The 12,896-nt window shown below is 45.9% G+C and overlaps 1 protein-coding gene across 3 annotated transcripts in view; it reads left to right on the forward strand.

Annotated features, from left to right (window-relative positions):
- LOC115466814 (cyclic AMP-dependent transcription factor ATF-7) overlaps positions 1-12,896 on the forward strand; it is a 430,182-nt gene that overhangs the window by 199,751 nt on the left and 217,535 nt on the right. For all 3 annotated transcript variants that reach the window (XM_030198351.1, XM_030198350.1, XM_030198349.1), the window contains one exon: positions 1,082-1,178. In XM_030198351.1, coding sequence (XP_030054211.1) covers positions 1,082-1,178 — 97 coding nt within the window. The remainder of the gene's footprint in view (positions 1-1,081; positions 1,179-12,896) is intronic.

Below are 12,896 nucleotides of genomic sequence, written 5' to 3' on the forward strand. Positions count from 1 at the left end.
ATGACCTGATTTGAACACTTAAATTCATGTGACCTAAAGGATAATGAAACCAAAATAGCAGACTGCTACTCCCTCTCTGGTTCACATCTACTTTCTTTTCCCATCACTTATCCATAGTAACATAGTAAATGACGACAGATAAAAAGACCTGTATGGTCCATCCAGTCTGCCCAACAAGATAAACTTATTTTACATGGTATGTGTGTGAAGGATGCAGCAGAAGCAGTGGTGGCAACAGCAGCTGCAGTCAGCACAAGGCCATGGGATTGATGCACTAAACTAACACCAGTACTAAAAGGGGATTAGTACTGGGTTTGTGTGTGCTTTATTGTGTATCGAATGATCTAGTGGTTTCAAAAAGAGTGCTCAATAGAAATCAAACAAAATAAAACATGGAAAAGAAAATAAGATGATACCTTTTTTATTGGGCATAACTTAATACATTTCTTGATTAGCTTTCAAAGGTTGCCCTTCTTCGTCAGATCGGAAATAAGCAAATGTGGTAGATGACAGTATATATATAAGTAAAACATCCAAGTGCTGAAACCATTAGTGCAGACTGGATTAACATGCATGTAAATGCACGTTAATAAGGTCATTATACACCCTGCCGCCATGCCGTAGGGGGAAAAAAGTTTTCAAGCGCGTTTTTAGTGCTGGAAACTTTCACCCAGGTTCAGGGCAGCATTAAAAGGATTGGTTACCACTGCTCTAAAAGATAAAAAGAATGGGTGGATGGGACACCAGATATCTTATGCAGAGGCCAGGAAAAGGTTTGATAGAGAACAGACACAGGAGGAACTTTTTTAACGTTTAACCTCTTTTGCTGTCATTTACTCTCACTCACCACGGTTTGTAGTTAATAGACTTTTAATACCTGGAAACTAGAATGTGCCATTGAGGGAGAATCTTCACATAGGCCCTGATTAAGTTAGGAAATTGTTGATGCAATTAAAGTGAAACCTTAGCAAGGGATTGCCACTTGTTTCCCAAGACAGCATTGTGTCATTGCTGAACGGTTTGAATCAAAATCTGATATTGTATTTGTTTTCAGTTATCTGTGTCATCTGTTTTATTTCAGAGATTTACAAATGAGGACCACCTGGCAGTCCATAAGCATAAGCATGAGATGACCCTGAAATTCGGCCCTGCTAGAACAGACTCTGTAATTATTGCTGGTAGGTACTACAAACATTCCCAGTAGCAACAAGTCACTGGTTAACATTTAAACTGTGAGATGAAATCTTGCCACCACAATTGCTTCAATAGCACTCTAGGTATTGAAAAATGCATTTAATAAGGAGCAGGATTCACATGCTGACATGTTTTCTCTTCCATTTTTTTTCCAAAAATGAGGTTTTGTGGGTGATTTTTTTTTTTTTTTTTTGCTTACACCCTTTTTTAAGTCTGAAGGATTTGGAGACAAAAGCTTTCTTTTACCTTTCTTCACATGCTTTTTAAGGATGATGAACAAAAGAAGTCGAATGACAAGTTTGAGCTTTCACCTCTCACCACTGCCCCTAGTTGACTGTTTACTCGGGTTCTTAAAGGTTGACGGTTCATAAATTACATATTTTAGATACTACATATAACCTATTCTGTAGAAGCAGGAAATACTTGGTATTTGAAGGAGCTGGGCTTTTAGCAAACTTAGCTTCTTTTTACAAGGCCAGCTAATATGTCAGCTTAAATCAGAACTCAGCACAGTCATTTTTTCCTCATTGTTCTCCCTTTTTAGTTTCCCATCAGGGTGTTTCTTATCATTATTAGCATGTCATACCACAGTTCTACATGTTGGCTTATACTCCTTTAGTTTCTGTGTGACTCAATCAGCAGCTGCTTAACACACACAGATCACAGCCATACAACTGCCAGGATCAGTCTGTTTTGTACTAGTGGGTGATCACTGGGGCCCTGATGCTCAAAGCAAGCTGGGCTACTTTTCTTTTAGAGTGGTTTTAGCCAGTTTAAATGAAATATTATTTTGCAGCCAATGTACAGAGACTTTTGTCCATACCGTTCACGGAAGCAGTGACTGAAAGTCCCATGCTAATGAGCTCACTAGAATTAAAATGAGCTCAGTAGTAATTCCGTGCGAATTCACAGAGAACTGGCATATGCAAAACTCTGCCCTAGTGGCTGAAAACTACTGACAGCTCTGGAACTGTCATTGCGGTCCTATGCTAACTTTCCTGTCAGTGCCTAAACATCCCTGGTGGTCCAGTGGAACCTTCCCTAACACCCCCCCCCCCCCCCCCCCCAAAAAAAAAAAAGATCACCTGGTAGTCCAGTGGCCCTTCAACTCGACCCGGCGGGCCTCTGACCAGGCCCTGTCAGACTCACTAGTTGCCACTAAAGCCCTGATGGTCTAGTGGAATTGGGGGGGGGGGGAGGAGGGGGAAGTTGGAGCAGGGCCAGCGCAACCCGGTAAGTGAAATTGCTGGACATGGAGGGGAGGGCAGAGGATAATCGCTGGACATGGAGGGGAGGAAAGAGAGGAAGGAGATGCACATGGATGAAGGGGAAGGAAGACAGAGGAGGAGATGCACATGGATGGAGGTGAGGGAAGACAGAGGAAGGAGAGATGCACGTGGATGGAGGGGAGAGAGTGGAGAAATTCTGGACATGGATGGAGGCGAGGGAAGACAGAGGAAGGAGAGATGCACGTGGATGGAGGGGAGAGAGTGGAGAAATGCTGGACATGGATGGAGGAGAGGAAAAATGCTGGACATGGATGGAGGAGAGGGAAGAAAGAGGAAGGAGATGCATACTGAATGGAGATGAGGGAAAGGGAATTCTGGACATGGATGGAGGCGAGGGAAGACAGAGGAAGGAGAGATGCACGTGGATGGAGGGGAGAGAGTGGAGAAATGCTGGACATGGATGGAGGGGAAGGAAGAGAGAGGAAGTGAGATGAACATGAATGGAAGGGAGGAGAGAGGAAAAATGCTGGACATGGATGGAGGAGAGGAAAAATGCTGGACATGGATGGAGGAGAGGGAAGAAAGAGGAAGGAGATGCATACTGAACGGAGATGAGGGAAAGGGAAAAGAGGAGAAAAACTACGTATGAATGGAGAAAATAGGCAAAAGCTGGATCCACTCTATACCTTCTCCAGTTAAGTCTGCGGAGGACCCAGCTTTTACCTATGGACGTAGGGCAAGAAATGAAGAAGAAAGGAGGAAAGTAAAGAATTTAATGGAAAGGAAGCTGTGAAAATGGAGTTAAGAGAACAAATAGAGAGCAGGAGAATCAGAGACTAGGACTAACGTAATCAGAAAAACAAAGTCACCAGGCAACAAAGGTAGAAAAAAATCATTTTATTTTCATTTTAGTGTTCGGAATAGGTCCAATTTGAGAATTTACATCTGCTGTCTTATTTTGCAATGTATAGCAATGTGTATCTTTCTGTTTTTCTGGTATTGTGCTGCATGCAGAGTCTAGCTGCTTAGGATTTCAGGTTAAATTTGAAGAGGGGCTATCTCTGTTCTGAACGTGTGACTGTAAGGCCAAGTGTCTGAATAGAGATCTATTTGTTAGGTTCTGAAATTTTGTTAACATATTGTTTCAGGTTTGGCAAGACTGTTCTCCTAATTCCTGGTCTGTTTGCTAATTTGTTTGTTTTTTATACTGGAGCTGTAACAGCTTATAGAAATTATTTATAATGAAAACAAAACAAGTTATTTTTCTTCTCCTATACTGGTGTAATATTTTCAATGATGCCTGTCTATATGCGCCATGGCTGGTAAAAGTGGTGTGGCTACTGTAGGAGGCAGAGCCATAGTGACCCCACCCCTGGATGGGTAGGGGGCACTGACTAATAGGCTGCTGGAGGGCGCCAGAAACCCTAGCACTGGCCCTGAGTTGGAGGGTCCATTGGACCACCGGGGATGTTTTTAGGTGTAGAGGGATCTGGGGGAGGGGGGTCAACTAAACATCCGGGGATGGTTTTTATGTGTGGGAGGCATCTGTAGAGGGTCCACTGGACATACACACAAGAGCTGTGCCTACTGCATGCTGTTAGTGTTGAGCATTGGTCGATAATTCCGACTCTGTGTTCAGCCAGTGTTTTTCTGTCACTGTTCCCTATAGCGCCAGAGTTCTGTGCATTGGGCCATGGATTGTGTAGTTCAATATAAGACATGCACAGAGAGGATTTATTGAAAGTTGCGTTAAAACATTAATACACATTGCCCGTTTGTGTGTTAATCACACATTATTTTTGTGGGAGAAGGCATGCCATGGGCAGAGAATGGGCATGGAAGCATTATCCAGCTAGTGGGTTCTGATTAGCGCACACTAACTGGATACACAGAGTTCCTTGTCATCAAGCAGATGAATCCATTACGAATGGGTTGTGTCCACCTACCAGCAGGGAGAGATAGCACTGAAAAACCATAGTGCCCTTGACCAGCTAGCTCCATCTGCCTCTCAGTATTCTCTATCTCCCCAGCAGGGTGAATGTAGCTTATTCAGCTCCTTCAGAAATCTGCCTGGGGTGGCTCCTGTGCTTTGGCCAGTTGTAGCAGGGGTGTTGTGGCTGGTGGTGCCCACTTTAAAGGCACATATGTTTGCCCTTTCCCTGCCTTACCCGGCCCCCAATGTGGATGTAGACACATAGGTTTGCCCTGTCCCTGTCTTTTCCCACTCTCTCATTTGTGGATGCAGGCACATTGGTTCGTCCTTTCCCTGCCTTTCCCACTCTACTGATCCTCCGGAGTTGGAAATTCGCCTCTATTGCTGTTGCCTCTAACTTTCCTCACAGCGTAAAAAAAAAAAAAGTTGCGTCACGCTTTGGCGCTGCGATTCCAGAAAAGAGGTTTTCTTCTGATTGTGCAGCGTGACCAGAGCTCTGGGACTCGGTCTGGTGAGGTAAGAGCGTTTTGTAGCTCCTCCGGGGAGGGCCCGTGATCGGGACGTTTTTGTTGCGAAACCACCATTTTGAATTTTCCGCCTTTTTCGGCGATGGCTGCGGAAGTTGTTAAGCGCTGTTCCAGTTGTGGCAAGCGCAGATCAGCAGCAGAGCTCTGTAAATCGTGCTCTTCAGACGTCAGAGCCGGCCTGAGCATGGCGAGCGATGTTTCGTCCCGCTCAGTGGAGCTGGCAGGGGGCGCCATTTTGAACGTGCAGCATGGCGCAACCCCCGTTGAAGCGGAGGGGATTGAATCTGGAGGGGAGCCTCGTGTGGAGGCTAACGGGAGCTTTTAGCCCCGGACTGGAACCGGGAGGCCAGGGTGAGCCCTTCTCCCCTGAGCTTGTGTTACTGCTGCATAAAGCATTTGTGTTAAAAAGAGCTCTCCCGCAGGGGTCTCATTCGGCCCTGCTAACTGTTCCCCCTCCAGTGGAGCCTGGCCTCGGATTGCCGTAAGGCACGTTCTCCCCTAACAGTGGTCAGCAAGACAAGTGCAGAAGGGTTAATTCCCCTTCAGAGAGTGGCGCACCCCCCTTCTCCCCCCTGTGGTCGGGATGTAAGGATTCTGAGGGGTCTGGCAGGCCCTCGTGGTCTGAAGAGCCAGAGGAAGGTGTAGGATTGCCACCGGATCCAGATGATCCTTCCACAGACCCTCTCTATTGAAGATCCTGGGAGTGGTGAAGCCTCCTGTGGTAATCCGAGGATGGCAAGTACTAAGAAGCCTGCTCGAGCCTTTCCTTTGCATGACTCCATCCAAGAGCTTATTTCGGCTCAATGGGCTGACCCCGAGGGGCCTTTGAAAGTCGCCAGGGCAATGGGGCAATTATACTCTCTAAGTGAGGAGCATTTGGCGCGCCTAGCAGTGCCTAAAGTGGATGCCCTAGTCACGGCTGTGACAAAGAGAACTACCCTCCCAGTTGAAGGAGGAGTTGCCCTGAAGGACATGCAGCACCGACGCCTGGAATCAGCTATGAAACAGTCCTTTGAAATTTCAGGCCTATTCTTATGGGCGTCTCCATGCAGCAGTTATGCTGCCCGAGCCTGCCTCTTTTGGTTACAACAGGCAGTGGAACAACCCGGAGATGGAGCGGAGCCCCTTGCAGAGGTGACACCGCGGATGGAGTCGGCCTTGTCTTTCTTGGCTGACGCCCTTTATGATCTGGTCAGAGCTTCGGCTATACAGATGGCTGTGGCGTTGGCGGCTCGCCGTCTTCTATGGCTACGGCATTGGGTGGCTGACATGACCTCTAAGCAAAGGTTGGTGAAGTTGCCCTTCCAAGTCCTTCTCCTATTTGGTGAGGAGTTGGAGAAAATTGTTAAAGGCCTTAGGGATGCTAAACCCCAGCGCTTACCCGAGGATAGGCCGCGGCCTTCTTCCAAGGGTCAGGCAATTCCCTCCTCTTACAGACCTCGCTTCCGTGAAGCTAGAAGGTATCGCCTGGGGCGTTCTGCTGGGTTCACTTCTCGTGCCCGCTTTCAGCAGAGGAACTCCTTTCGTTCGGACAAGCGTTCTGCAGCGACCGGCTCAAGGCCTGGAGTTCAAGGGTGACCCTCTCAATGATGGTGCGCCGGCTCTCTCCTCGATTCCTGCAATAAGAGGACGGCTTTCCTCGAGGAGTGGGTCAAGATTTCCTCAGATCAGTGGGTTTTGGACCTGATCAGAGATGGCTACAGAATAGAATTCAATACCCCGATGAGAGACGTGTTTGTGGAGTCCCGATGCGGTTCTGCCGTCAAATGGGCGGCGGTAGAGGAGACCTTGCAAGGCTTGATTCACCTAGGGGCGGTGTCCCCGGTGCCTCCCACCGAACACGGTTCAGGCCGTTAGTCCATTTACTTTGTGGTGCCGCGAAAAGGCAGGTCTTTTCGGCCCATCCTCGACTTAAAAGAAGTCAACAAGTCTCTAAGAGTGCGGCATTTTCACATGGAAACCCTGCGCTCCGTCATTGTGGCGGTGCAGCCAGGAGAGTTTCTCACATCTCTGGACCTGAAAGAAGCTTACTTGCACATTCCTATTTGGCTTCCGCACCAAAGGTTTCTGCGGTTTGTGGTGATGGGAAAACATTTCCAGTTTCGGGCCTTGCCTTTTGGCCTCGCAGAAAGGCCTGAGGCCTTTTTGGTTCTACACCTAAGGACTTTGGCTTTAGGTACTAATTTTGTACTTAAATTCCCTTGTGTATGTCGAGTATTATTTCAATCTAACCAATTTCAATTTTTTGATCCCAAGCAGTTAGAAGAATGTTTGCTATCTAAAGAAGAGGTAGATGTTATTGTCTAAGTAACAGCACACTGTATGATAGGCTGGAGAAAGTGAGATGGGAAGCAATAACTTTGAAATGTATTTCCTAAGTATAAATATGTGTCTGTTTTCATTTTCTTGGATCTAAATTGCCTAATTATTTTGGACGAAGCTGGTGTATTCAATTCTGGTCAATGACAATATTGTTGTTTCGTTTATGTTAAGATTTTTCAATTTCTGTATTATCTCTCTTTGAGTTGTATAATAAATATTTAAAATTAAAAAAAAAAAACCACCTATCCAGAACCCAACCTATAACCCACACCCCACCCTTCCCTTAACCTACTAACTACACCAGACAGAAAGTATATACCTCCTGAATGGGAATTCGAGAAAGTAACCCACCACACCACCACCAGACCATACATCCTTATACAAGCAGCCATACATGCACCCAGCGAAGCATAAGAGACACCCCCTCCAAAGCATCCCTCACCCAGCAGACAAATGCACCGTCATAAGCTTGCTCCTTCTTCTCCTTCATGATGAGCCAACCATACAGCCATATACACTCCAACTCAGGCACACACCCAGAGAGAAAAAAAAAAGGGGGGGGGGGGAAGAGGAAGGATCTGTTTGCGTTTTGCTCGTAATGACACATGCAACCAACAAAGCATATAAGGGATAACTCCCTCACCCCTCAGAATCCAGTCAATTATAGTATGAATATAATATATAATATAATTGGTTACATTTATAGCCAAATCAAGTCTCCACCGTCGGAACTATGCTGTTTTCCGTAGTCTTCTTTCTGGAGGATGCCAGAGCCCTCTACCATCTCTGTAGTTTAGCTTTTGCTGTGGGGGCCAGCGTGGCCGGGTGAGCAGCCGATGCGACCAAACATGCAGCATGTAAAAGCTTCCAAGCACTTGCCAACGACTGCACCCGATGCTGTTTGCCCTGCATGGCAAAGTTAAGGGAAAAAGGAAACCCCCATCTATATGCCTGATAGTGGTAGCTGCAACACTCTGCAGGTGGTAAATACTTGTCTTCCCCTACTTCGACTACTAGTTAATAAGGCAACCTCCCGAGAAACAGCACAGACTTCAGTTATGGCCGCCATAAGGCTCCTAGAACTCCTCGGATTTGTGATAAATTTCCCCAAATCACATCTTCAACCTGTTGAGACCTTGGAGTTTATAGGGGCTCTCCTGGACACTACTTGGGATCGATCCTTCCTTCCTTAACCGAGAACAAACAACATAATGTATCTCTGCTCATGTTTTCAAATCCACCCAGGTATCTGATTATCAAATGCTGTGCCTCCTAGATCACATGGTGTCAACAGTCCATGTAACACCATTGGCTGGACTCCAGTTCTGAATTCCTCAGTGGACACTCCTCTCAGAGGTCCATATTATAAGTTACTCCACAGCTATGACATTCTGTACAGTGGTAGATGATTTCCCAGAAACTCACCCGGGGACTTCCATTTCAGCTCCGTCCATGCCACAGATTTCTCACCACAGGCATCCATGGTAGGTTGGGTGCTCACCTCAGTGGGTCGCCATACCCAGGGTTCTTGGTCCACCCTCCCCCCACAAGAGAAACTACATATCAATCTCCTGGAATTGTGAGCAGTCTGGAATGCTCTCAAAGCTTCCCAAGACTGCATACCCAACCAAGTAATGCTCATGTGCACAACCAATTTGTGATGTATTACCTGAGCAAACATGGAGGAACAGGTTCTTATCACATCTGCTGACAAGCAATCCAGATATGAAATTGGGCAGCTTCTGAAAACATCTCTCTAAGAGCTGTTTATCTAGCCAGCAAACAAAATGTTATGGAGACAAATTGACCAGTCCTTCAGCCTCATGAATGGTCCCTCAACATGCTGGTAGCTCATTGAATATTCCAGCAGTGGGTAACCCCAGCGATAGACCTGTTCGCTTTTCCTTAGAACAACAAGCTACCCTGCTTTTCTTCCAGGCTCTATACTCCCAACTGTGTAGCCCCAGATGCCTTCTTACTCCACTGGGGTATATATCTTCTATACGCTTTTTCTCCACTGCCTCTCCTAGGGAAAACTTTTCTCAAACTACAAAGGGACCATGATTCTAATTACTCCCTACTGGCTATGTTAAATTTGGTTCCCTTTTCTAGAGTTATTGTCCAAGGAAGCATTGAGGATGAATCCTTTTCCAAACCTAACACAGAAGGAGGGGTCCCTCCTCCATCCAGATTGACACTCTGTCCCTGATGGCATGGTTCTTGATGACATAAACTTATTTCTTTGAACCTTCCAGAAGAAGTCTCTAGAATACTATTAGCCTCTAGGAAACCATCTATTCAGAAATGTTACTTTTTCAAGTGGAAAAGATTTTCCCACTGGTGTACAGCCAGAGCACTTGATCCTGCTACGTGCTCTCTTCTTACCCTTATGGAATACGTCCTCTGTCTTTCTGATTTTAGGCTCAAAACTAACTCACTCAGAGTACACTTAAGTGCCATTAGCTCTTTTCAAATTAGTTGATAAACTAATTTCTGTTCATCCCTTGATAGTTAGATTCATGAAAAGTTTATTTCATACCAAACCTTCTATCAAACCACCTCCGGTGGCATAGGATCTATGTCATCCTCACAACTTTCATGAAACCTCCATTTGAACCACTTCATTCCTGTTCTCTGAAGTTCCTTACATATAAGTTACTGTTCTCAATAGCACTTACTTCTGTCAGAAGAGTCGGCGAACTTCAAGCCCTTGTGGCAGATCCACCTTACACCAGGTTCTGCCATGACAGGGTAGTACTCCAAACCGAACCCAGATTCCTCCCTAAAGTGGTATCTTGTGACCAGATTGGAAGGGAATATCTGCCTGTTATTTCTATTGGAGGAGCTGGAGGGGCCTTCCTTTAAGGCTTAGGTAATTACTCTTTCCTAACTGTTCCCTCAGAGATTCGTTCTGCGGTTCACAGATCAAGCCTGTTTTCAACTTTCTATTGGGTTTGAAATTGATTCTTTGTTTCTGGCCACTGCCTTTATCTCATATTTCTGAGTTCCTTTACATGAGGGAATGTAGACACCCTCACACTGCTGCATTCGGAGTCCTCTGTCTCAATAATCCTGGCCAAGGCCGGATCCAGTGGTTAGTAGTGTGAGACACACAGAGACTTCACCTATGGAGTATTTTTGAGTGAGCACTCCTAGGACATTGAAGAAGAGGCTGAGGCCTTCTTGAAGGAGGGATACCCAGGTGTTCCCTCAGATCCATCTCCACCTCACAAAAGCCATAAATCTCGATTTGAAGAACTTTTTGTTCATTGATTTTGTGAGAGAGATGTCTCAGGATATCCCATTTCAGTTAGAGAAGGGAGAAGAAGCCCAAGGCAGAAACACCGATATCCTCCAATTCCTTGACCCACCCCAGGAAGCTGTGACAGTGCCCATTCACAGAGTCTTGAAGTAGGTTCAGATAAGAATGTGGGAGACCTCCAGAAGGTTGATTCTATGTATAAAGTTCAGAAGGCTCCTGGATTTGAGAAGCACCAGCTTCCTTATTATTCCATGGTGGTTGAATCCATTCTCAACAGCTCCAAGACCTGCTCCTCACTGTCTCCTGGTAGGGAAGTGTGAACTAGAGTCTTTTGCAAGAAATGTTTTTCAGAATGCTATTTTCACATCTTGCATAGAATCCTATCAGTTCTTTATGGGCATTCACTTATGGTACATATTTCCCAGTGAAGAACTTCAAAGGCTAGTAACCAAAGCGAAGGATTGTAGAAAATATGTGGTCCATATGATCTGTGATACAGCATCAAGAGCTACTGCCGTGAGTATTGGCACCCACAGACTTGCCTAGCCGAGGACCTCAGCCCAAAGATTTGATGTGCAGGAACAGCTCACTGCCGTGCCATGCTGTGGAAACAATCTTTTCAGAGTTAAGGTGCAGGAGGCTGCAACACTTTTTAAGTAGTGAAGTGAAACCTTTAAGACCCACTCCAGGCCCAGTTCCAAACTGGCCTCCTCCTCTTCCAAGGGGTATCAGAGTTGTAGGCAATAGAGGTCTTACTACTCTCAAAGGTGTAGATATCCTCTACCTCTCCTTTTCCTTACAGACTAAGCAGATATCTCACTCTCATTCCAGATAGCAGAGGACCCAAAAGTGCAAGACTGCTCTCTAAAAAAAAAAAAAAAATACAGTTCAGGCCTAGTCTGACTAGCTGTATAGCAAAGCCTAGTTTGATCTAACTTTCTAAGCCTGTAGCCCCATAAAGCCACACCAAAACTAACCATAACATTGCAAATTGTGTTGACAGCTTTCATTAAGAAGCATTGAGTCAAGAGCAACCGTGCAGAGATATTTTCGTTCCATTGATGTTTGACATCAGAGGCATCAGAGCTGCATCAGATACTGGGGATACGTCGGCATTGAGGAGATTTCCCCCTGCCTCAACCTTGATCAACAGTAGTGTCCATCTGCATCAGGCATCCTCTGATCCTGCACTGAGGACACATAAGGATTCAACGTCATCCTCATCGGCATTGAGGGACAACAATTGGGTGCATCAGGGAGAGGCCAAGAAGCATTGGCATCTGTACTCTTTGAAGCATGGTACATGGAACATCGGCATCAACATTATCAATAACTGAAAAGCTCCTCTTTGAGAGGATAACTCCCCCTCCAGGTCCCTGGAACAGACATGTCAGCCTCCATTAAACTGAGCCAGGCCTCCAATTTGGCCCCGATTCCTGTAAGAGAACCAGATACAGTCCAGCTTGTACCGATGGCTGACCTTGAAGGGAGGATCCAGGCCATACTGCTGAAGGAGATGTCCGAGCTATCGAGGGCACCAGCATTGGACCTGTTGGCTCTTCAACCTATCCTGGAGGTCTATGCTGTTCAATGGGTATCAGTTCTGATGCATCAAAGGGTATCAGAATCAGCACCGGTCGAACTGTCATTATCCAGCCCTTTGGGAGAGGAAACTTCCTTGGAGCACAGGAGGACTCCATTCCTTGGTGCTCCCACCCATAGCCTAGCCAGTAGCGTAGTAGACCAAGACAGGTACACTCGGGAATCCCCATAGAAGTACTTCTAAGAGTCTGATTCCCAGATCACTCCTGGGCGGGCATCTGAATGGTATCCAGAGGTTCTTTTAAAGGAAGGGTCCCTTTCTTGGTCACGTAGCTATAGTTTGAGTTTCTTTTTCCCATATGCATCACTTTGCATTTGCAAACATTAAACGTCTTCTGCCATTTGGTTGCTCAGGCTCGTAAGGTCCTCTTGTGTAATTTTTCACAATCCTCTTGCGATTTATCATCTTTGAATAACTTTGTGTCATGACCAAATGTAGTTACCTCACTAGTTACTCCCATCTCCCATTATTACGCACACTTATGCCATCCAGATAGCTGGTGTAAATGCTCACGCCTAACTTAAGCAGTTAGGTGCGAAAATGCTAGTATTCTATAGCCCCTGTGTCTAATTGCCTTCCATATCCCCACCCCGCCTATGGCTCTCCCAGGTCCGTGCCTGCCCCCTCCACCCTCCGGCATTGCACTCTGGAATTTGAGCATGCAACATAAAAAATACCGACTAAAGGCAGCTGTGTAACTGCCAATTAGTTCAAGTTAACAACAGTTATAGCCAATAATTGGTTAAGGCTAATTAACATTTAATTCAGTAGTCTTAATTTCTAAGCTGGGGCTACTTTGGATTCTGATGAGCGGAAGGAGAGCCAC

This window comes from Microcaecilia unicolor, chromosome 3 (assembly GCF_901765095.1).
Source record: "Microcaecilia unicolor chromosome 3, aMicUni1.1, whole genome shotgun sequence".
In the NCBI taxonomy this organism is placed as follows: Eukaryota; Metazoa; Chordata; class Amphibia; order Gymnophiona; family Siphonopidae; genus Microcaecilia; species Microcaecilia unicolor.